The sequence below is a fragment of the Panicum virgatum genome, chromosome 8K (assembly GCF_016808335.1).
Source record: "Panicum virgatum strain AP13 chromosome 8K, P.virgatum_v5, whole genome shotgun sequence".
In the NCBI taxonomy this organism is placed as follows: Eukaryota; Viridiplantae; Streptophyta; class Magnoliopsida; order Poales; family Poaceae; genus Panicum; species Panicum virgatum.
The window spans coordinates 42,880,008-42,901,580 of NC_053143.1; the positions used below are offsets into that span (position 1 = coordinate 42,880,008).

The 21,573-nt window shown below is 49.4% G+C and overlaps 2 protein-coding genes across 4 annotated transcripts; one reads left to right on the forward strand and one right to left on the reverse strand.

The window, feature by feature from the left end:
• The first annotated feature begins 5,005 nt into the window (after positions 1 to 5,005).
• On the forward strand, positions 5,006 to 13,428 carry LOC120644760. Of its 3 annotated transcripts, none has more exons than XM_039921465.1 (10): positions 5,007 to 5,253; positions 5,348 to 5,677; positions 5,790 to 5,933; positions 6,039 to 6,146; positions 6,247 to 6,284; positions 6,360 to 6,398; positions 6,619 to 6,690; positions 12,387 to 12,476; positions 12,559 to 12,679; positions 12,903 to 13,152. In XM_039921465.1, exons 1-9 carry the CDS (start codon positions 5,018 to 5,020, stop codon positions 12,648 to 12,650), a joined length of 1,149 nt encoding a protein of 382 aa, XP_039777399.1. In that variant the 5' UTR covers positions 5,007 to 5,017; the 3' UTR covers positions 12,651 to 12,679; positions 12,903 to 13,152. The 3 variants fall into 3 exon arrangements, with proteins under 3 accessions (XP_039777400.1, XP_039777399.1, XP_039777398.1); XM_039921464.1 differs by having other exon boundaries at positions 5,008 to 5,253; positions 12,938 to 13,428; XM_039921466.1 differs by lacking the exon at positions 5,790 to 5,933 and having other exon boundaries at positions 5,006 to 5,253; positions 12,938 to 13,428.
• Positions 13,429 to 19,933: 6,505 nt separating this feature from the next.
• On the reverse strand, positions 19,934 to 20,708 carry LOC120644761 (EPIDERMAL PATTERNING FACTOR-like protein 4). Its single transcript, XM_039921467.1, has one exon. The coding sequence runs from the start codon at positions 20,683 to 20,685 to the stop codon at positions 20,296 to 20,298; it is 390 nt and encodes a 129-aa protein (XP_039777401.1). The 5' UTR covers positions 20,686 to 20,708; the 3' UTR covers positions 19,934 to 20,295.
• Between the last annotated feature and the right edge of the window lie 865 nt (positions 20,709 to 21,573).

Here is a 21,573-nt window from a genome sequence, read left to right on the forward strand (position 1 = left end):
ATATTGCCCCTGGAGAGTCATGAGACAGTTTGGGCAGCGCCAGGAGTTTTCGGTGCCCACCGTGTTGGAGCGTGTCAGTCGACAGGACCACAGGTAATTATGAATGAACTTGGCTCATACATTCGTGTCGAATCTAACGATTCTTCGTCGTCCACTTTTGTAAGTTGTCAAGGAGTGGCTTGTCGTGCTCAGGTGATTGGCTCACCAAGGTGCAGCTGTGGGTGGACCAATGGGAATATGCAGACGAGCACTTGGTCCATCCAATATGACCACACACAAACAGCTCCTTTAGGGCTTACCTCACCTGGTACTTACCCCGGACTCGGGCTCGTCTGGTTTATGTTGACACTCACCCGCAGGCACACCAGGCGAGGCCTCAGGATGGCTATGCCCGGCACAACGTGGGGGCACTAGCTAGCGCTGTGAGTCTCTTGATAATATTTGCATGTATATTAATATTCATAAGATAATTCATGTGTTACTAACTGGTCCTTTACTCAATGGATGCAGTTTCACCTTTGCAACATGATGGAGACGGACTGCTCGACTTACCTAACGAGGGTACGTGCTGGATCCCCAATGACCCAGTTTGAGCAGACAGAGGCATGGTCGAGGCAGCGTGACCAGTTGCATTCAGTACTGCACAACTTGGGAAGCCGTGTGCAGTATCAAGAAAGCCACGGGTCGTCCCAGGCCTCGTCGTCGTTCCCGTGTCCGGCGACCGCAGGTAGATATCTCTTTAAAACTACATCTCTTTAAAATTACATCAAGTATTGCTACATATTTACTAATATCACAAACAGGATACGATCCAGCTACTGCGTTCGGCCATGCTGGAATGTTTAAAGGGGCACCACCAGTTGTCGGACCGTATCCAGAGATGGTACCGGGGCCACAGATACCGGCCTACACATGTTAGTTTATGTTTCGAATTTCACTTTCTACTTGTCACGACGAAAGACACGAGCGTACGCTAACATCCGCATTTTATGCGTAGGATTCTACCCTGATGCGGGCGCCAGACCTTCTTCCTCCTTTCGACCTGGTACAAAACACTCTCTCAATACACTAACTAATTTACCACGCAACATATGTTGGTTTACGTTTATATGTTACGCAGGGTTTGTTTCGAGTACGTTCGTTCCAGATAACGAGGGCGTCACCTTAGAGGAACTCGACAGCTTGACTCCAGACTCACCTGGCGCGTACGGTGACCCCGATGTCTTGGGGTATTCACAGCTAGGAGGAGCACCATTTGGGATCTCTCAGCAGCAGACACCGCAGCCCCAGTTGCGTCCTGAGCGACAGGTGATGTCTCCGGATCGTCTCACGTACTCCGAGGGCTATGTCCGTGCCCAGCAGAGGGCTAAGAGGGTCAGGCGCCCTAGGGGTGGTTAGATATATCCGATGTTTGTATCTCTAATGTTTATTTGTAATGAGATAGCTGTGGACCGCTTATTTGTAAACTTCAACGTTCGCCTCTGATCACTCTCGTATTTTCCATTACATACGATAGATGGTATATTTATGCTTCGATGCTCCATTAGGACTAACTACGATTCAAACTCGACATTATGTACATGTCCAGTGAATGCAAGTTAGGTACGAGACATACATACAAGCATAATACAACATTAACAATACTAAATGCGAATACATCTTAAACCGATGAACATCATATGTTATAGATCATGGCATGAAATCATCTAGGTCGTCATTCCAGTTGACAGATGGTGGTGCTGCAGGTGGTGTAGTATGGCTCGACGAACCTCTTGCCTTTCTCTTTCTCTCTTTTCTGGATCTACGTTCATGTACAGGGGGAGGAACATCATGTGTTGGAGGTCATGGTTTGGGGGGCATAAAGTCATCCATGTCGTCATCCCAGTTAACACAAGTTGGTGCTTGAGGTGCTGCAGCATGACTTGACGAACCTCTTCCCTTTCCCTTTCTCTCTTTTCTGGTTCTAGCTTCATGTACAGGGGGAGGAACATCATGTGTTGGAGGCCATGGTTTAGGGTGCATGAAGTCATCCATGTCGCCATCCCAGTTAACACAACTTGGTGCTTGAGGTGCTGCAGCATGACTTGACGAACCTCCGGTCATCTGTTCTTGTGGAGGCCAACTACTATCACCCGAAGATCTTCTCCACCTCCTTCGCCTAGTTTGCGACATAAGTCCACCAAAGATACATACCAATTTATGGAAATTTGGTATGAATTTGTTAATCAACTCCGTGTCCTCGGGGTAATCCTAGCATATAATTAAACAACATTTTTACTATTTTATAAATATGGATTCTAAATGACGGACAGGATTAGAACTGAATGAGAGTTACCTTAATGTGCATCTCATACACCTCTGGTCGCATCCATATCTTACAAGAACTTTGTAAGAATCCAATGACATTAGGATGATTCGCTAGTTCACATACTCTCATGTATATATTCCGACGTTCTAGCATGTGTCCCTTTACATCTTGCACTGTAATACCTCGAAACATTGTGAAATCTTTAAATTCTACTATTTTGGACAACACCATCTCTATCATACCATCCGCTAATGGATCCAACCTCTTACTGATTAAAAGATGTGTCATGATATCAAGTATTATACTAGATTTTTCTTCGGTCCATGAAAATCCTCCAGAATTGGAGGCAGCCATTGCCTTATGCTGCAATATCAATAAGGTACTGTCATTATAAGTTTACAATTCTATATTTCACTATCCAAAAATTAATTCTATTCTTGAACTCGTACTTAAATTGTTCTACTATAGCACTAATTAAATTAAATTTCTATCAATGGCTTCAAATATAATTACCTGCAGATCACAAGTGCACAATCCGGCAGGGCTTCGCCGTTTTTCTTCTCCTCACCCCTCTCTTTTTTTCTGGATTTTTGGTGGAATTTTTTGGCTCAAATGTGGAGGGAATGGGGGTGAGGGGCTTATATAGAGGGGGGACCCTGTCGCCCGAGGGGGGGGCGACAGGTCCCCCCTGTCGCCCGTTGGGGGGGCGACCGCCCCCCCACCGCCGAGCCCCCGCGCGCGCTACACCCAGGGGCCTGTTTGTAAAAAAAATTTTACAAAAAGGGCCTGTCGCCCCCTGCCTGGGCGACAGGGGGCTATTTTTGAAATTTCTTGGAACGGCCATATATTTTGGAAATTTCGATTTTTTAAAATATAAAAATGAAAAAAGGGCGCTAGTGGTGCTTCTTTTGGGCTTTGCGCACTGGGCCAAGCCCACAAAGGGAGGGAATCAGGAGCGGAGGGCACTCAGGGAAGCAAAGGGGTCGACCATCGTGTCAGCCATTAGCGCCGCCGTGTTCTCGCCTGAAGCTCGCCGGAGGGTCGCTGGAGAGGCGTTCCAGTTACTGTTTTCAGCGGGGGTCGCACTCAGTGGTGGATCTAGAAAGAATATTAGGAGGAGCTTTTTCACTTCATCTTCTACCTATAATTATTCCTTTCAAGCTTCAATGGCTATAAATTCATAGGAAAGGGCTTAGGAGGGACTCCATACATCTTGCACGGGTAGGAGGGGCTCTAGCCCCGGCTGATCCGGTGCTAGATCCGCCCCTGGTCGCACTGGAAGAGAGAGAGTGAAGTGGGGATTCCATTTTAGGGCTTATGGTGGCGCGAGGTGGGATGGGGAAGGCTCACGACGGGCTGCCATAGCGGCTGTCTAGAGATTGTGGGAGCCCGGTACAGGGTAGGAGAGACATCGGCGTGGCCTGGGGAAGGTGGAGGAGGTTGTGGGAGTCTAGATGCGAGTCGGGCTCGCTCGGGATACATTCTGAGGGAGCGCGCTGGGATGCCGAGCTAGATTGCAAGCAGAGCCGAATGCCGAGTCCGTTGGAAGGCGTTTTGGTCGGAGTCTCGTTTTTTCCCCCAAGTCGAGCGGTGATGCCGATTCTGTTGGAGATACTAATCCTTGCTGAGTGACGGCGGCGGTGGATAGGAGAAACGCGGAGCCGCGTCAGTTGGCTCAGTGGAGCCATGATTTCTAGGCGGTGGAGCCGTGGGAAAGGAGGCGCTCTAGGCGGCCGTCCGATCTCCTTGACGGACGGATGGCGGGCATCCGATCTCCTTGACGGACGGATGGCGGGCATCGGAGGCAGGGCTGCACAGGCCACACTTTATAGCCCTTCTGCATCGAGGCCTTGTTTAGTTGCACCTTGTAAACTTTTTGAAAGATAATTTTTACACATTTCAAGTATTACACATAGATTAATTAATTCGTCATTAGCACATGTTTACCGTAGTATCACTGTAGCAATTTAGTGTCTAATTAGGCTCATTAAATTCGTCTCGTAATTTACAAGCAAACTATGTAATTAGTTTTTTTATTTCGTTTAAATTTAGTGCTCCATACATGTATTAGTTTCGAAATTTGGAATTTTGAACTTTGCATCTTGGCCGAATTTTTTCCCGTGGGGATGCGGGGGTGGGACTGTGGGCCCCACGCGCGGGTTCGGGGGGTGGGGCTGGAGGAAGGGGGGCGATCGTGGCGTGGCCGCGTGGGGGCAGGGTTTACAAATCCGACCTGTCCGGTCAAACCGCCGCCCTCCGGTAGCGGTTTACTGGACCGGTTTGACCGGAAACCGGTGGAAACCGGTTGAATTCAAATCCAAATTTAAAATCGCATGTGCAACCGGTTCCGACCGGTATACTGATCGATTTGACCGGTTTACCGGGCGGTATGACCGGTTTGGGATTTTTTTATTTTTTTGAATTCAAATTTGAATTTTGAATTGGGGCCGGTAGACCGGTTTACCGGCCGATTTGACCGGTTTACCGGACGGTATGACCGATTTGGGAATTTTTATTATTTTGAATTTAAATTTAAATTCAGAATTGGGGTCGATTTAATACCGGCCCAAACCGTAACCGAGCCGGACCGGTTTAACCAGTAACCGGTCAAAACCGGCACAAACCGTAACCGGGCCGGACCCGGTCAAACCGGACCGGTCCCACCGGTTTGTTAACCCTGCGTGGGGGAGGGGAAGTAAACGGGGGGAGATGCCAATCCATCGCTGGATGCTTGCCCAGATCGAAACCCTAATCGCCTCAATCGAGTCGAGTCAAGTCGATTCCCTCGTACCAGCGGTCGGCGGAGCGATGCCGCCCGCCGTGGATCGCGGCGACGACGACCTCGCCGGCGCGGCGGAGGCGGAGCACCCCGCCCTGCGGCGGATCCGGCACCGGCGCCTCCTCGCCTTCCTCCATCTCCAGGGCCTCGAGCGTACCTTCCAATCGTACGCGCTCCACACATCCTTCGCTCTCCGCTCGCTGCGCTTGCTCCTCTATCTGCTAACGGATTCTTCCCCGGCCGTCGCTGATCTGGCGCAGGATGGCCCGCGAGACGGACGCGGCCTTCTCCGCGGCCCACCTGGGGACCTTGGTCGCTCGGGGCCAGTGGCGCGACGCCATCGGCTACCTGTCGCGCTTCCTGCCGCCGGGCGGCGACGGCGGGCGCCTGCCGAGCGTCGAGGCCCGGGTCCTGCGCCGCTTCCTCGCCGTCCACGCGGACCTGGCCGACATCCTCGCCGGCACCGAGCGGGGCGACGCGCTCGCGGCTGACTTCCGCGAGTACCGCAGCCACGACCGGACCGTCAGCCGTGGCTCCCTCCGGATCCGCTGCATCGTGCTCGCCGCGCTCCACGACAAGCAGCATCTCAGGTGCGTGTACGCATTCGATCTCTTCGCCCGTCATTTGACAGGTTTGCGATTTCAGTACGCATTGCATTCATGCTTATGTGAATCTAAACAAATACCACTTGCATTGCCATAGGGCCTCCCTGAACTGGGAACTTGTTTGGCGAAACGCCGCCAAGATTGTCTCTAACTTGGTTTGCAGGAGCCCTGAGCTGAAACGCACAGTGTTAATACAGCCCGGCCCATTGATGCCGCACAACGTGCTTCCGCTCCACTACCGGTATGATAAACTGGACGGGAAAAAAAACTGTTCATCAGTGTGTTTTCTTTTCCGCTAGCTTTTCTTTGAGTGATGCTCCGTTGATTTGTTCGTGACCTGACACAGTACGGGCAAGAGGTCTCACCAGAAGAAGAAGAAGAAGAACAAGCTGCAGCTTTGCCGCCGGACACGAGCATATATTATTGTCGATCGCTATCTTCTAGAAAGGGGGAGGTATTCTACAATGTGTTTTTCTTGTTCTGAGTGTTCTTTTTTATTTTTTGCTCCTACTGCATTCACATCATAAACATGTTCTCCTTCTTCTGTTTTGCAGGCTGCACTTTTCAAGCCGCTCTAAGGAATCACCTGATGGTATGATATCCTTCTCTTTGCAATATCTTGTTGTAATGATTGCATCAGCTAATAATATTTGCATTTCCATGGCAGAAAATGAGAAGAAAATGAACTGGGTAGCAGATCTTGTTGGTAAATACTAACCTTTGCTCCCTAACATTTCAAACTTGTATACGCACTGTTGACCTTTGTGCGTGCTCAACTCCCTGTCGATTAGTGTTTGGTAGCTTGAACACCTGCATGCTATGCTCGTATTCCTGTAGTGGCTAAAACATATTTGATATCCCTATTGTCACTTCACCTGCAAGCATCTTGTGTCATTTACTGACTAATGCACATATTTGATCTTTAGATCGAAGTTTGAAAGCAGGTGAACCTCCAAAGCTCCATCAGGAGAGCCCACTTCAGACAAGCGGAAAGCAAGGTAATTCATATTTGTTGCATCCACCAAACGGAGAAAGTTGGCATCCTCATTATGCTTGTGATTGTTATTTGTTGATTCCTTTTGGTAGTATTTGCACGTACGACTTCAGTTTTGTCTACACATACAATCTTTGGTCCTGATGTTTGTCCATAAGCGTGATTAATTGTCGTGGCTCAAGGAGGAGGGCCATAGCCAGGTGGCGTAGTGCACCCGCCTAATCCCGGAGGGTGATTACTCGGGGAAGTGCAAGCTATTCCTCAGATCTACTCATGAAGCAAGAACACAAGAACACACGAGGATTTAGAGTGGTTCGAGCCGCCGGAGCGTAACACCCTACGTCTACTGAGAGTTCTATTGCTCTAGAATTCGTGGATGAGTCTATCCTCTTCCTCTAAGCCCCTTTTCAGACCTGAGTCATTCTCTAGCGGGCGCCCCCCTTTTATAGCGCAAGGAGGACGAGTACACAGGCGTTGGACTCCGACAGGTGGGTCCAACAAGGATGTATATTTTACTATCAGAAAGACACTAATGGTGCTACAGTGGTTGAGAATCTCTTCCCGGATACGCTTCATTGCACTGTAGACTCTCACCGAAGGGAGTCTTCACTTGTCCCATCGGCGAGGCGTCCGTTGAGGCAGTGTAGATTGCGGCGTAGACTGTTGGGTCTACCGCGTAGGTGTTATGATACTCCATTGCCGAGCTATCGTGTCTAACTGGCGTAGCAGACTGACGCGCGTGGCGTGAGTGGCGCCAGCGGCTGTACTGTGCACCTTGGTAACGCGCGACCAACAGTACAGCCTGGCAAAAGTCTCCTCGGGCTCTGCTGTGGCAGAGCGCACTTAACGTCTCCCGCATTGAATGCGGTAGGTGGGCAAGTCTTCCCGAGGAAGCTTGGCAACCGCGCACGTACCTGCGCCTGCGAACACGTGGCGGTTCCGGACCCTCCCAGGCGGGGTATTTGTTCCCTCCCTGCTGAGGGGTCCGGATAGTATATGGGGGTCTGGGACGCCGTGGGAGGTCCGGGCCCCCCGGCTGTTTTGGCTGAGTGCTCCCTTCTCCGGGACACGTGGTGACACCGGACCCGTCCCCGAGCGGGATGCGGGTCCGGTGAGATGGAGTCGGACCCCAGGGGTCCGGCTGCTCAGCTCCTTTGGATGTAGTTACGGATAACTACACGAGTCTTGACACAGCAAGAGAGGGTACCCTAGTCCAGAGGTACCGACAAGGGCCCCTGGGCCCACCTCGGGAGAGGTACGAACCCGCAGGTGGGGCCGTTATCGTGACGCAATGCTGACTGCGTTGGCGTGCTCATGTCGAGAGCGGGTGCTCCGGACCCCTTCAAGGCCGTAACACTTGTTGCTAGGTTCAGGTACCAGGGCGCTCTCCGCAGGGCGGCGAAGGTGCAGGCTTAGGGTACGGAACCGAGCTAATCGGCTGCACGGACCTTGAACCGCCCTGGGAGCAAGCACTACTTCCCCGGACCCGGCTCCAGGCGACCGTGGCGAGCAGTCTCCGCCGGAGCGGGCCACCGGAGTGGACTTTGAGCGACCGTGGCGCGCGGTCTCCGTCGGAGCGGGCCACCGGAGTGGATTTTGAGCGACCGTGCCGAGCGGTCTCCGCCGGAGCGGGCCACCGGAGTGGACTTTGAGCGACCGTGGCGAGCGGTCTCCGCCGGAGCGGGCCACCGGAGTGGACTTGGAGCGACCGTGGCGAGCGGTCTCCGCCGGAGCGGGCCACCGGAGTGGACTTTGAGCGACCGTGGCGAACGGTCTCCACCGGAGCGGGCCACCGGAGTTGACTTTGAGCGACAGCGGCGAGTGGTCTCCGCCGGAGTGGACTTTGAGCGACCATGGCGAGCGGTCTCCGCCGGAGCGGGCCACCGGAGTGGACTTTTGGGCTGTTGCCATCGATCCACCGAGATATGTTACCGGACCTCACGGTGGGGCATAGGAGACCATGCCTTATACTAGAAAGAAGCCCGGACCTCTAGACACAGCAGCCTCGGATACTAGGGTACTCGTAACAGGGTAGTGAAGTGCGTAGGCTTAGGGTACATTACCAGGCTAAGCGGCTACGCAGAACTCCTCCACCCCAGGATACAAGCACTACTTCTCCGGAGCAGGTCCCTAGAAGTTCGGGCCGCCTTTCAGCTAGAAGGGGCATCCCAACCTGACCACAAGCCAGCAACTCAATTTGGATCGTTAGCAACAAAAGAACCTCCGTTTGGAAAAAAAAAGGAAAACATACAAGCTGAACGGACGAGTGCTATTAAGCTAATGTAAAGATAAGACTGAGAAAGCAAGTCTCCTTCATTACTTGATTTGTGGTGTACATCAAAGGCCGGGATTACGAAGGCGGACCTCTACCGCTCTGGACCACATGTAGGCACTGCATCATTACAAAGGAGAAACACACTCAACCTATCTAGTGATAACCTACAGTCGTTGCCCCGTAAGGCGTGCACGTTGCTAGCCGTAGTGGAGCTGCCACCTTGGCGTTCTCAGTCGTTGGGGGCGAAGGCGTCCTGGACGTGCTTATACAGCAATGTTATCCTAAACGGTTCTAAACGGCCGTTTAGACCGGTTTAAACACTAAACGCACCCTAACCGCACAGTTTAGGGCCTAATCGGTCTCCTAAACGGTTGACCCATTTAATCGGTCAAAATCGGGGAAAAACGGCAAAAACGGCCTCAACGGGGACGGTTCCTGGACGGATTGAGTGGCGTTCAGCCCGTGTACCATCCCGTTTGGGCGATAGAGAGAAGACATGACAACTGAAATGTGAAGATTGAAGGGGAGTAGGGGGAGATTGGGCGGGGAGCAGAGAGCAGGGGAGGATTGGAGGAGCAGCGGGGAGACGAGAAGAGAGGGGTAGGACACTGCCGCGCAAGCCATCGAGGAGCAGAGATCAGGGGAGGAGGGAACCTCTTGATTCGCCGCCGCCGCGCAGGCCTGCTGCCCCCCTGCATGTTGCCTCTGGAGTTTCGGGGCACCAGGGTGGGGCTAGATCTGAGCGGAGCTCTAGGTGGAAGGTGGAGCCATGGCGTTGGGAGAGGAGAGGGAGACGAGAAGAGCACGATTCGGGTGAAGAGATAATGTTCTCTCTTTTTTTTACCGTGAAGAGGTGATGTAGGCTGGATAGGGGGTCGTGAACAGAGCAGATAAGAGAAGAAAGGGGGTCTTGTGGGCTTGTATATGGGCCAGATAGTTGATAGTTGTGGACTCCTTTTTCCTTTTTATACATGCAAAACTGTGCTACAGTACCATACCGTTTAGCCCGTTTAAATGGCGTTTAAACAGCCTAAACGCTAAACAGAGCGTCGCCGTTCGTTTAGCGTTTACCGTTTAGGAAAACATTGTTATACAGCATCATCCAGCATCACCTCGGGAGCTTGCGGGGCTCTTCCCAGCACAAGAACTGCCCCACGCTCAGATAGCATGGGAACAAATTCTTTGGCTTTGAATGGGAGTGGCCCTGCCGTTGCCAGCTGCCGGCGGAAGCCAGCCCGATGGCCGCCCTCGATGTGCTGAAGCCAGCTTGACACCTAGGCGCAGCGGAATGACGGGTGCTCGTTTGGACGAGCACGGAGCGTGGAGAAGGGCGGTCGTTCGCCGGCTCCACCTCGGTGCTGGCATAGGGCCCCCGCGCCTTGCGGTGGAGGTTGACGCCTGTCTGCAGCAGCTCCAAGGGAGGCTTGAGCCAGGCGAGGGAGAAGGCGACAGACATCCTTCCGGCTCCAGGCTCCATCTTGAGAGAAAACCTCGAGCCGACGCCGTGCCGCCGCAGGAGACCCCGAGTGGTTGCTTGAGAGAAAACCTTGAGCCGACGCTAAGGCGTCGCAGGGTGACGGAAAGCAGGCGTCGCCCCTGCGCGGCACCGTGCCGGCTCTGAGGTGTCGTAGTGGCGACGCACAGCAGGCGCCGCTGCCGTGCGCCACCGCACCGAGGACATTGCTGCCTCGGTGTCAGGGCATGCGGCGTAGGTGACGCCGCGCTGCCCTTCATCTTCTCGTCGTCGTTGAAGAGGATAAGCTCAACCTCAGAAGCAGGAGGTGAGCGAAGATCCGGCCGACGCTTGCGCGCTCCCCACGGCAGCGCCAGATGTCGTGGCTCAAGGAGGAGGACCACAGCCGGGTGGCGTAGTGCACCCGCCTAATCCCGGAGGGTGGTTACTCGGGGAAATGCAAACTATTCCTCAGATCTACTCATGAAGCAAGAACACACGAGGATTTAGAGTGGTTCGGGCCGCCGGAGCGTAATACCATACGTCTACTGAGAGTTCTATTGCTCTAGAGTTCGTGGATGAGTCTATCTTCTGCCTCTAAGCCCCTTTTCAGACCTGAGTCATTCTCTAGCGGGCGCCCCCCTTTTATAGCGCAAGGAGGACGCATACACATGCGTTGGACCCCGACAGGTGGGCCCAACAAGGATGTATATTTTACTATCAGAAAGACACTAATGGTGCTATAATAGTTGAGAATCTCTTCCCGGATACGCTTCATTGCAGTGTAGACTCTCTCACCGAAGGGAGTCTTCACTTGTCCCATCCGCGAGGCGCCCGTTGAGGCAGTGTAGGTTGCGGCGTAGACTGTTGGGTCTACCGCGTAGGTGTTATGTACTCTGTTGCCGAGCTATCGTGTCTAACTGGCATAGCAGACTGACGCGCGTGGCGTGAGTGGCGCCAGCGGCTGTACTGTGCATCTTGGTAACGCGCGACCAACAATATAGCCTGGCAAAAGTCTCCTCGGGCTCTGCTGTGGCAGAGCGCACTTAACGTCTCCCGCATTGAATACGGTAGGTGGGCAAGTCTTCCCGAGGAAGCTTGGCAGCCGCGCGCGTACCTGCGCCTGCGGACACGTGGCGGTTCCGGACCCTCCCAGGCGGGGTATCTGTTCCCTTCCTGCTGAGGGGTCCGGATAGTATATGGGGGTCCGGGACCCCGTGGGAGGTCCGGGGCCCCCCGGCTGTTTTGGCTGAGTGCTCCCTTCTCTGGGACACGTGGTGACACCGAACCCGTTCCCGAGCGGGATGCGGGTCCGGGACCGTTGGTCTGGTGAGATGGAGTCGGACCCCAGGGGTCCGGCTGCTCAGCTCCTTTGGGCGTAGTTACGGATAACTACACGAGTCTTGACACAGCAAGAGAGGGTACTCTAGTCCAGAGGTACCGACATTAATCCTTAAAATTCCTTAGACAGCAATACCAAATGTTCAGTCACAAATCTTCAACTGATGTCAAACATCTTTGCACATTTAAATCTGTAAAATTGATCTTTAGATAATGGTATCTTATCTATTGGAGTCATTGCACTGTGCACTGTGCACCGTTCATAGTAATATTTGATCTACTGTTGACACACACAACTTTTGGTAATTCTGGCTGCTGTTTTTTGCCTAATGCAGCTTTCTGAAATATAATATTTCTTCATTCCAAGAGCTATTTGAACCAATATATTACGGTCAAGTTCCTTATGAGCATTGTTAACTACCTTTTTTAGAAGAATTACCTTTAAAAAAATTAATGGTGATCAAGTTCTCCATTTATGCTGGTTTTCAATTGGTTGGTTGACAACTTTGCCTGCTTTGCGTGCATAAGGATTCAGAACTGTCATGTATAACAACCTCACCGTGCTTTGAAATGTTTCTATGCATTTAATAAGTTCATGTGTTGTTATTCTTAACTGTTCAACTTGCTGCAGGCAGTACTTCTGCTTCAGTATCACAGACTACGGTTGGTGCCTTGGCTCGCACTGCTCGAGACTCTGGAATGCCATCAGCGGCAAATGCAGGTAAATTGAAAACCCTGCTGCTCTAGTCTCAGAGTATGTTTGGTACTTGGGAGCAAAACTAAGTAACTTGGTGTCTCAACAGGGACAAATGCAGGTGAATTGGCAATGCATGGTGCTCCATTCTCGAGGACTACTACTGGTGCTACAGTCTCGCAAACAAAAACCCTTGTATAATGTCTGGATATCATTGATGACAAATGCAGGTAAATTTTGCGCAGCTTTTTCAGATCAGAACAAAAACGCATCTGCACATTTGATCTATGATAATAAGCTTGTTCGATAGAACCAAACATTCTAGTTGAATCCATCACTGATTAAAAAATATTTGATCATCTTGTCCGTTCTTGGTTAAACTTCTTAAATTTTAAGCTGTTGTTTAGATTTGTGGAATTTTTATGCTTCATTTTCTCTTTGCCTCTTGATTAGGAAGTGTAATAGTGTGTTTCACACTAACCATGCAGTGAGGCTGTTATGACCGGCCAAGTCTACGAGAGAAGGAGAAGGAAGCGTGGCTGAAGGAGACGAACAGGACTCGGCGCCCAGACGCACGCTCCTCGTCAGCTTTTTCCGATCGTGTGTATCAGGCAGTTGTTAGGAGAGTCATATATGTATGCTAAGATATCTTGTAAGACAGTTAAGTTGGAGATTAATTAGATCTTGCATCTCGCTCACGTTCTCTTCTTGCTCGACGCCGGCGTCAGGACCGCGTCGCGGCAGCGCCGCCACCGGATCCTTCTCCCTGGCAGCCAACATCCCACAACTACAACCTGCATGGTCTTAGCGGTCCTGACAATCTGGTGAAATAGAGGTTAGGAGTTCCAAGAGGTTGGCAGTGAAATAGGAAGCTTTTTATGGTGAAATATTAGAGAATAACTGTAAAAAAAATGTACATCAAAGGGATTCTGCTCACCAGGATTTCTTTGCTTCACATAGTCCAGGGACTCTTGCGCTACTTGCATGTTGATACAATCATACGTTGACGATCCTATAAACATTGCCTGTCATAGTTTCTGATCTATTGATGATCAGGAACCTCCATTTGCATTTTGCAGTCCATTGATCCCTTAATTTATTAACCGTACTAACTGCTGGAATACTTGCTGACTGCAGACGGCGGCGTTGATTAGGACTTGAGCTGTGTGTAATTGCAGCATGAACTTGGAGCGCCTAGCAGGCACTCAAAGCAACCACCTACCGGTGTCGTTGGATGCCCCAGGTCGACAGTAGCACTGCTGGGCCGTTTCAGCCGCAGTGCTGTGAGCGAGCCTGCTTGTGAAGGTAGCCCATGGCCATGGGCCTGCGAACCGCGCTCCTTTCTGAATCGGAAAGATCTGTGGTGTGGTGGTGTTGGGCCCGGCGTGGACGACGGACGGCGAGCCGGCCGCGCGGGCGCGGCCTCTCTTTTTCTTCCCCTGGCGACGGCGGATATGCCGCCCCTCGAGGCTGCAGCTCGTAGGCGCAGTGCAGGCGTGCGAGCTGCAGCTGTGTGCAAGGACAGCAGCTGTGTGCCGTGTCCAACTGTCCATCCATCACCATTCACCAAGCACCTTTTTTTTTGGAAAGTAAACGTGCAAAAAATGCTCTTTTGAAAAAGACTGCAATACTCCCTCCATCCCAGGTGCTGTTTGATTTGAGGTAGCACAAAAATTTTAACTAATAATTAGAGATACTAAATAAATATAATTTATAAAACTAACTCTACAACCCTGCACTACTTCGCGAGACGAACCTAATAAGGCCTTTGACCGCACGATTAAATGATAATTTCTGTAGCATCACTGTAGCCAATCATCGATTAATAACCGTCATTAGATTCGTCGAGAAAAGTTACACCCATCCATGAAAAAATTTTGCAAATAAATTTCATTTAGTACTCCTTGCATGTGAGATTCTTTTTTCAGGAATCGTGTGCCCTACTGTTGCTACGCAAAGACTCACGTTTAGAGTTCAAATTTTGTCCCGAATTAAACGATCGCATAGACCTGCACAGCTAACCTGCCGGACCGGGACGCATGCAGCACGAACCAGAGCAAGGACAGTGAGTATATTTTATTAGCTCTTTCCGTGGAGACGAGTGCAACGATGTTACTGTTTGGCCCAGGCTCCAAAAACGAGTGACTTCTAGCTAGACCCTCTTTTCAGTCGTCAACGTGTGCAACCAGCTGATATTAGTAGGGGTATTTTAGTAATTTCTTATCTGCTTTGGTTACCATGCGCAATTCTAAAAGTGTAAATATTTTGGGATAGAGCAACAAGGTTTCTTACTTGAATCCCTATTTTTAAAATAGGAGCCGAGAGATCCAAAATCAGGATCCCTACTCAGATCCCTAGGGAGGCACCCAAATTTCCTCCCTCAGCCCCGTCTCCCACGGGCTCCTAGGGAGGCCCTTACTCAGCGGCTCCTGTGCGCCGGCGCTCCCATGCTCCTGCGTGCTGCGCCGCCGGCCAGGCCTGCAGCACCGTCCGGCTCCTCCACGCTGCCTCCGCCGGCCCCGCTCCTCCACGCCGTCTCGGCTGCTCCGCGTCGCCGCCGCCGGCCCCGCTCCTCCGCACCGCCTAGGCTCGTCCGTGCCGCCGCTCCCCCCCCCCCCCCCCCCCGCCTAGGCTCGTCCGCGCCGCCACCGCAGGCTGGGCTCGCCGCGCGCCCGTGCTCATCCTCGCTCCCACCGAAGGCCAGGCTCGCCGCGCCGCCTGTGCTTGTCCGCGCCGCCGTGGCAGGCCGCGCCGCCTTTGCTTCTAGCACCGCCGCGCGGGCTGTGCTGCGGGAGCTCCGGCGCGTCGCCTGGATCCGGCGTGGGTGCCGACGGCCACGTCCCTCTTGATTCCCAATAGCTCCATCCGCCGCAGCCTCCAGATCGGCGAAGGCGCTGCCTTGCGCGAGCGATGCGGGAGAGAGAAAAGAGACGGAGCGGACAAGAAAAAAAAAACTAAGAAGAAGAAAAGATATTGCTTATGACAGGTGGGTCCTGAAAGTAGGGGCTGCAAAATAGGAGCCATTGTTGGAGTTGAGAGGAGAATTCTAAGCCCTCAAAAATTAGGACAGCTCCTGCTCGAAAAAATAGAGACCTTGAGTAGGGTCTATTGCTGAAGATGTTCTCATCTATCCTACCACATTACCTGTGGAGATGGGATAGGAGCAATGTTTACACGATAAGAGGGTGTATGTGCATATATATATATATATATATATATATATATATATATATATATATATATATATATATATATATATATATATATATATATATATATATATATATATGCAAAACAGCATTTCGCATGCTCAGGCTGTGTTTAGATCTATTTAGTTTGAATTTTGAAAGATCATCTTTTTCATATTTAAAGTATTAAACATAGACTAATCACAAAACTAATTACATAACTCGTCTGTAAACTACAAGACGAATCTAATGAGTCTAATTAATTCATCATTAGAGCATGTTTACTGTAGCTTTACTGTAGCAATTTAGTATCTAATCACGGCCTAATTAGATTCGTCTCGCAATTTACAGTCCATTTGTGTAATGCGGTTTTTTTCGACTACATTTAATACACCATGCCGGCGATTTACAAAATTTTTGGAATTTTGAAAAATAGATCTAAACACGGCCTCAATTTTCAGCTCATCTACGAAGGGCGTGAAGCTATACACCCACGACGCTGTAAATTTTCATTTTCTCCCATATCACACAAGTTTTATTATAGTAGACTATTATGCACGTGTGTTGCTATGGATAAAGTTAGTATACGTATTGATACCCGTGTGTTAATTCATAAGGATCTACGAGATTAAGTCGTGGACGGAGGGGGTTGATCCGACTCACATACATGATTAATAAATATGACACATTTATCAATAATACGAGACAAACCAAATTAAAAATTTAGATGAAAACCTGTCTATATGTGTATTTAAACACAACCATTGTATAAAATTACATAACTTGAATATACTCCTTAGTCGCCACAAGAATTCGTTAAATTTCTACACAATATCACACATTTACAGATGAGGTATTTTAACTTGAATCGATCACGTACGTGCCTTGCTTGAGACTAAAAATATGGTGAGCCGGCGGGACGGTCCACTGTTGTCGATACGGCCGTGTTTACTCGGCTACAGGGTTTGACGGTCGTCTGGGGACGCACCCCAGCCTTTGTGCCACGACAAACTATGCTACAAATTAAAATTGTGCGTGTACAGAGATAGAGATGGATAGGTGAAGAATGGATAGACGGATGGATGGATCCACAAAATAGTCAAGGCAATTATGGAGAGCATGCAGCGACTCACACTGCGTTTGGCAGGCTGGAATTGGAGGGTAGAGCTGGAATGGTGTGAAAGAAAAATACTGTTGGGCTGGCTGGAGCTAGAGCTGGTGGTTGGAGTAATGTGAGAGAAAAATACTATTGGGCTGGAGTCGGAGCTGGCTGCCGAACGCAGTTTCAGTGTATAGCCCTGTCTCGCTGCTTTCATCATGATCATGCTCGCCTTGGAATGTGCAACGTGAAGGCGACAAAATCTGTACCAATTTCCCCTCCATGGAGTCCATCTCATGCTCCCATTTACGTCGCCGTCTTGTTTATTATTACGCTCTGCCGCCCTACGTTGTCCCAAATGCGTACTAGCGTATTGGTTCACTACTACTATGAAAACAGTCAAAGGGTATAGCTAGAACTAACTTCGATTAATAACATGCTCGAAATTATCGTATAAAACATGTTTATTATTGTAGAAACATTTTTTTCAGAAACAAAATTAAATATGCTAAATTAAACGTAACAAAAGACGTGACTTTTTCGGCACTTTGAATTCGGGGAGAAGTGAGCACACGCCAGAATCAGCAAGTAGTTGCCACGACGACGAGGTGATGAAAACGCCTAGAATTCGATGAGGTGTGCAGCAGGCCAGGCCGAGAATGTGATGAAAACGCTAGCTTGACCGGACACTGTTGGGAGGGAGAAATTAAAGGGAGAAGAGGAAGGGGGCAATGGAATAAAGCACGGCATGGACTCGCTGGGAAAAGCCATGGATCGTGGGTGCAGAGTGCAGAGTGCAGAGGCAGCGCAGCTGCTGGGGTTTGGACTTGGACGCGCGGCCTCGCGCGGGATCGCTTCTGGATCCCGGAGGAGGTGCCGCGCCTGGAGTAGACAAAATTGCTTATCATGACCAAACAGGATCGCTACAGGTTTTCTCCCGTGAAGGACGGACTCCTGAACCTTCCACTCTTTTTTTTTTTGAAAAAAGAAATGAAAAGGATCACAAACAAAAAAGACCTGCTGACCCCGAATTAAATGAGTTTTAATCATTATCCCCTCAAAACACTGTTAAGTTCGTTGAAAAACTTAAGCTAATAGAAAAACATGGAGCAATTAACCATAGTAGTTGCTTAAGAAGGCTAGACCAACCGGTTGAAGCACTCCGGCGGCATTTCGCAGGTCTGGGATTCGAACCCCACATGAGGTGAATTTTCATCAACGGGTAAAAAAGAATCCCATGGAATTTTTTTGACCCGAAAACCGATTGCTTACTTTTTACGAAATACGGTTGGGGCCGTCATACTGCACCCGATCAAGTTTTTTTTTTAAATTAATCATCATACTTCAATTGTTCAACATTATTCCCCGTCGCACGCAAACTCGCTCAGGCATCAAATCAAACTTGTAAGTAGGAGCCGGATGTAACTATTTTATTTATATAATCACATCCGTATAGATAGAAGCTTAAGATCTTTGACCGCGATACCGTGTGAGAGAAAAATCTGTTGGTTGGCGGGAGAAGCAGCTAGCAGACCAAAGTGAATTGGAGAAAGGTTGCACGATTCACTTGTATACTTCAACAAATTAAATGATGTTGCCAACGTTATTGCTATGCAGATTTTGTTGGTCTTCCTTCTTTAATTTGTCTCCTTCATCAACGTACAGTAATAGGCAGCTCCCCTGCCTGACATTATTTATGCAACGTGAAGCAACTGGAACCACGTACGCTAGTTGCTAATAGAGAGCATAACTAGTTGCTAATAGAAAGCAAATTAAATAAGCTGGTCCTACATGCACACGTTACTCTCTACAGCGTTCTAGCCATCGACGGTCGTGCCGGCCGGCCGGGAGAGTGTGCCGCATGTGACTACTGACTAGTGAGCAAAGCGTTGCACGGTAGTACATACAATCATTACCGGGGCAATTGGTTCTCTCGACATTTGGTCTCCCCAAGTTCTTTCACGGCACTGTCGCCGTGCCTGTGCCTTTGTCACGCATTGCGATATCATTTGCATTTCCATGTGGCAGAGCTAGCAAAGCTTTCACCATGTTTGTTTTCTGGGACTAAAATTTAGCTTCTGTCACATCAAATAAAATCTTGTTAGTTAAGAGTATTAAATAAAATATGTTTATAATTTTTTTAATAGATGAGTGCTAATTCGCGAGACAAATCTAATGAGCCTAACTAATCCATGATTTGCTACAGTGATTAATATACATCATTAGATTCGTCTCGCAATTTAGCCCCAAATTTTATAATTATTTTTATAATTAAACTTTACTTAATATTTTAAAATAGTAAAATTTTCTTTATGACATGGACTAAATAAAATTTAGTCTTTGAGTCCAAACAGCCCCTTTATCTTTTGCATTATTTTTACGATGACACTACGACGAATCGAGAACGAAGTATAATACAAGGAACTGCTACCAGGTGCAGGGCATGCAGGCTCTCTAGAGCATCCGCGGCTTAAAGAAAAGCTTAAAAAAGTACGGTTGGCCATGCAGGGAAAAAGAAAATGAAAAAGTTATTACTTGCCCCATGAGTCCATGATCGTGACCACCTCTATTTGATAACAAAGGTTTAATGGTCGAGAATAATTAATATTCGTCTTCACAATATTTTTGTCAACCGGGCTATAGTTTTCTGGTCTATACTTTTGATTTTTTTCCCGAGAGGAAAAAAAAAATTAGCAACCAGCATGTTTTGTACAGAAAGAAGACCTCCTGGATTCCTTGAATTTTTAGTTTTTAGGGAAAATAAAGAAAAAGAATACGTATAAACGCTAAAAACTCCGGACAGGTAAATCTTGTATATTGTGCAAGTGTATAATCATCTATCATGGTACCCTAAAAGATAATGCAAATTAAACTTGCAGTATTTACACTGCCCATGTGGTGGTCGCTGATCGGATCAGCTAGGTGGCCACTGAAAAGACTGATGAATTGAATAAATATGACAGCCATCGCCACAGCGCACAAACCATCACATTCCATGAGGATCCAGATCCAAATTCGTACGTGGGTGGCCAAATTTTAAAATCCAGATCCAAAAAACAAACGTCAATACACCAATATTCGTGCACATTGATTTGGTACCTAGCACACCGTGCACGTACTGCAAGTTCTATCACGCCGAATAAATGAACATTATTTTGCACCGATAATCGCCTAGACCGGGAGGATGTTGCCACTACTTACAGCCATGAACATGCATCAACATACAATTAACCCCCATGTAAAGGTACTTCTACTTCATACTTACAAGGCCTGAATGCTGTCCAAGAAATTTTTTTAAAAATGAAACAGTTTCAAGAAAAAAAAAGAAGAAAAGAAAGAGCAATGGCATGTAGAAGTAGTAGTTAAGGTCTTGATTTGCTTATACACAAACATCACGGTCGCACACGCACGCACGCCTAATTACCTAACCAGCACCCTCTTGCTCCTTTTTTCTTTACGTCCGTACCCTTTTTGCAAAATCACCGGCACTTTTCTCCTTCGATCGATCAAGAACACGCAAGCAACCCCGAGGGGCGGCCCGGCCGGCCTTGCTCATCGATCAGGGCATGAAGAGCTTGTTGCCGCACTTGCAGCGCCACACCTCCGGGTAGTACTCCCACTGCGGGCCGACGCCGGGCTGGATCGCCACCCGGGTCGGCCGGCACGGCGTGCACCGCCCGCACCGCGCGCGGCACGTCGGCGGCGACGACCCCGGCCCGAGCAGCCACCGCCGGCGACCTGGGACGCCGGCGCTGCTGCCGTCCGCCCACCACGCGCCACTGGCGGCGCCGACCGCCGTCGACGAGTCGATCCGCCTCCTCGCCAGCGCCGCCGCCGGCAGACGCCGCCCCGCCGTGGCAACTGCAGGACGTTCAAGAAAAAAAATAATTCTTATCACGGCCGGTCTATTATTATTAGGGTCTGACAAGATAGATACAGTACTGGGCATATGGTGGTTGTCCTAAACGTCGTCCCTGTCCAGACAGATCTTTAACCGTAAATCCGTAAATGCACAGAAAAAAATGGCATCGAATATTTTGACACATGCATAAAATACTAAATAAAATCTATTCGCAAAACTTTTTTGCATGGATGGAGTGTAAATCGTGAGGCGAATTTAATGAGTCTACTTAATCCATAATTTGCAACAACAATGCTACAGTAACCATCTGCTAATTATGAATTAACCATTAATTAATTAGCATCATTAGATTCGTCAAGCGATTTACAAACCATCTATAAATAGATTTTATTTAGTACTTCAAATCAGCAAGATTCCTTTACAAAATTTTTATAAACAACTAATCAAGACCAAGCGAGTGAGACCAAAGCGTATTATTTGTGCCCGACTGGCACGTACGGAGCAGACGCAGCAGCGCACGTATCGATCGGACGGCCAGGATGGACGCGTGGACGGGGGAGATTCTCCTGATCTCCTCTCCCTGCAGGTCTCCTCTGCACTGAAGTGGGTGTCGTATGCTGGCTAGTCAGCTCAGCTCAGCTCAGCTCAGCTCAGTGCAATGAATTGGAGGAGGGGGATCCTGGCCGTGTGATGTGTGCTTTTCTGGACCAGACTGCAGGCAGGGCGCTGTGCCAGGGTGGGGTGCCAGGACTGCTGCTGCAGTGCAGGGAAGAAGAAAGGGTTGCTGTTGGTTTGGTTTGGTTGGTGAAGACTGGAAGACTACTGCCAGATCCATGAGAGAGGAAGAGAGTGATGGGGTTTAATTTAATTCCTGAGGGAACATCCCTGTAGCTACAGGGGTTACCTAGCAACAATAGTGTCTTGGGAGAGAAAAGAAAACCACTTTTAGTATTAATTAATTAGCAGAGAGGCAGA

Excerpts from the sequence above, each read along its gene's own strand:
- LOC120644761 (XM_039921467.1), bottom strand. The coding sequence starts at position 20,685 with ATGCCCAGTACTGTATCTATCTTGTCAGACCCTAATAATAATAGACCG.
- LOC120644760 (XM_039921465.1), top strand. The coding sequence starts at position 5,018 with ATGCCAATCCATCGCTGGATGCTTGCCCAGATCGAAACCCTAATCGCC. Across the intron at positions 5,254-5,347 it reads CTCGAGCGTACCTTCCAATC|GATGGCCCGCGAGACGGACG; the intron begins GTACGCGCTCCA and ends GATCTGGCGCAG. Across the intron at positions 5,678-5,789 it reads CACGACAAGCAGCATCTCAG|GGCCTCCCTGAACTGGGAAC; the intron begins GTGCGTGTACGC and ends GCATTGCCATAG.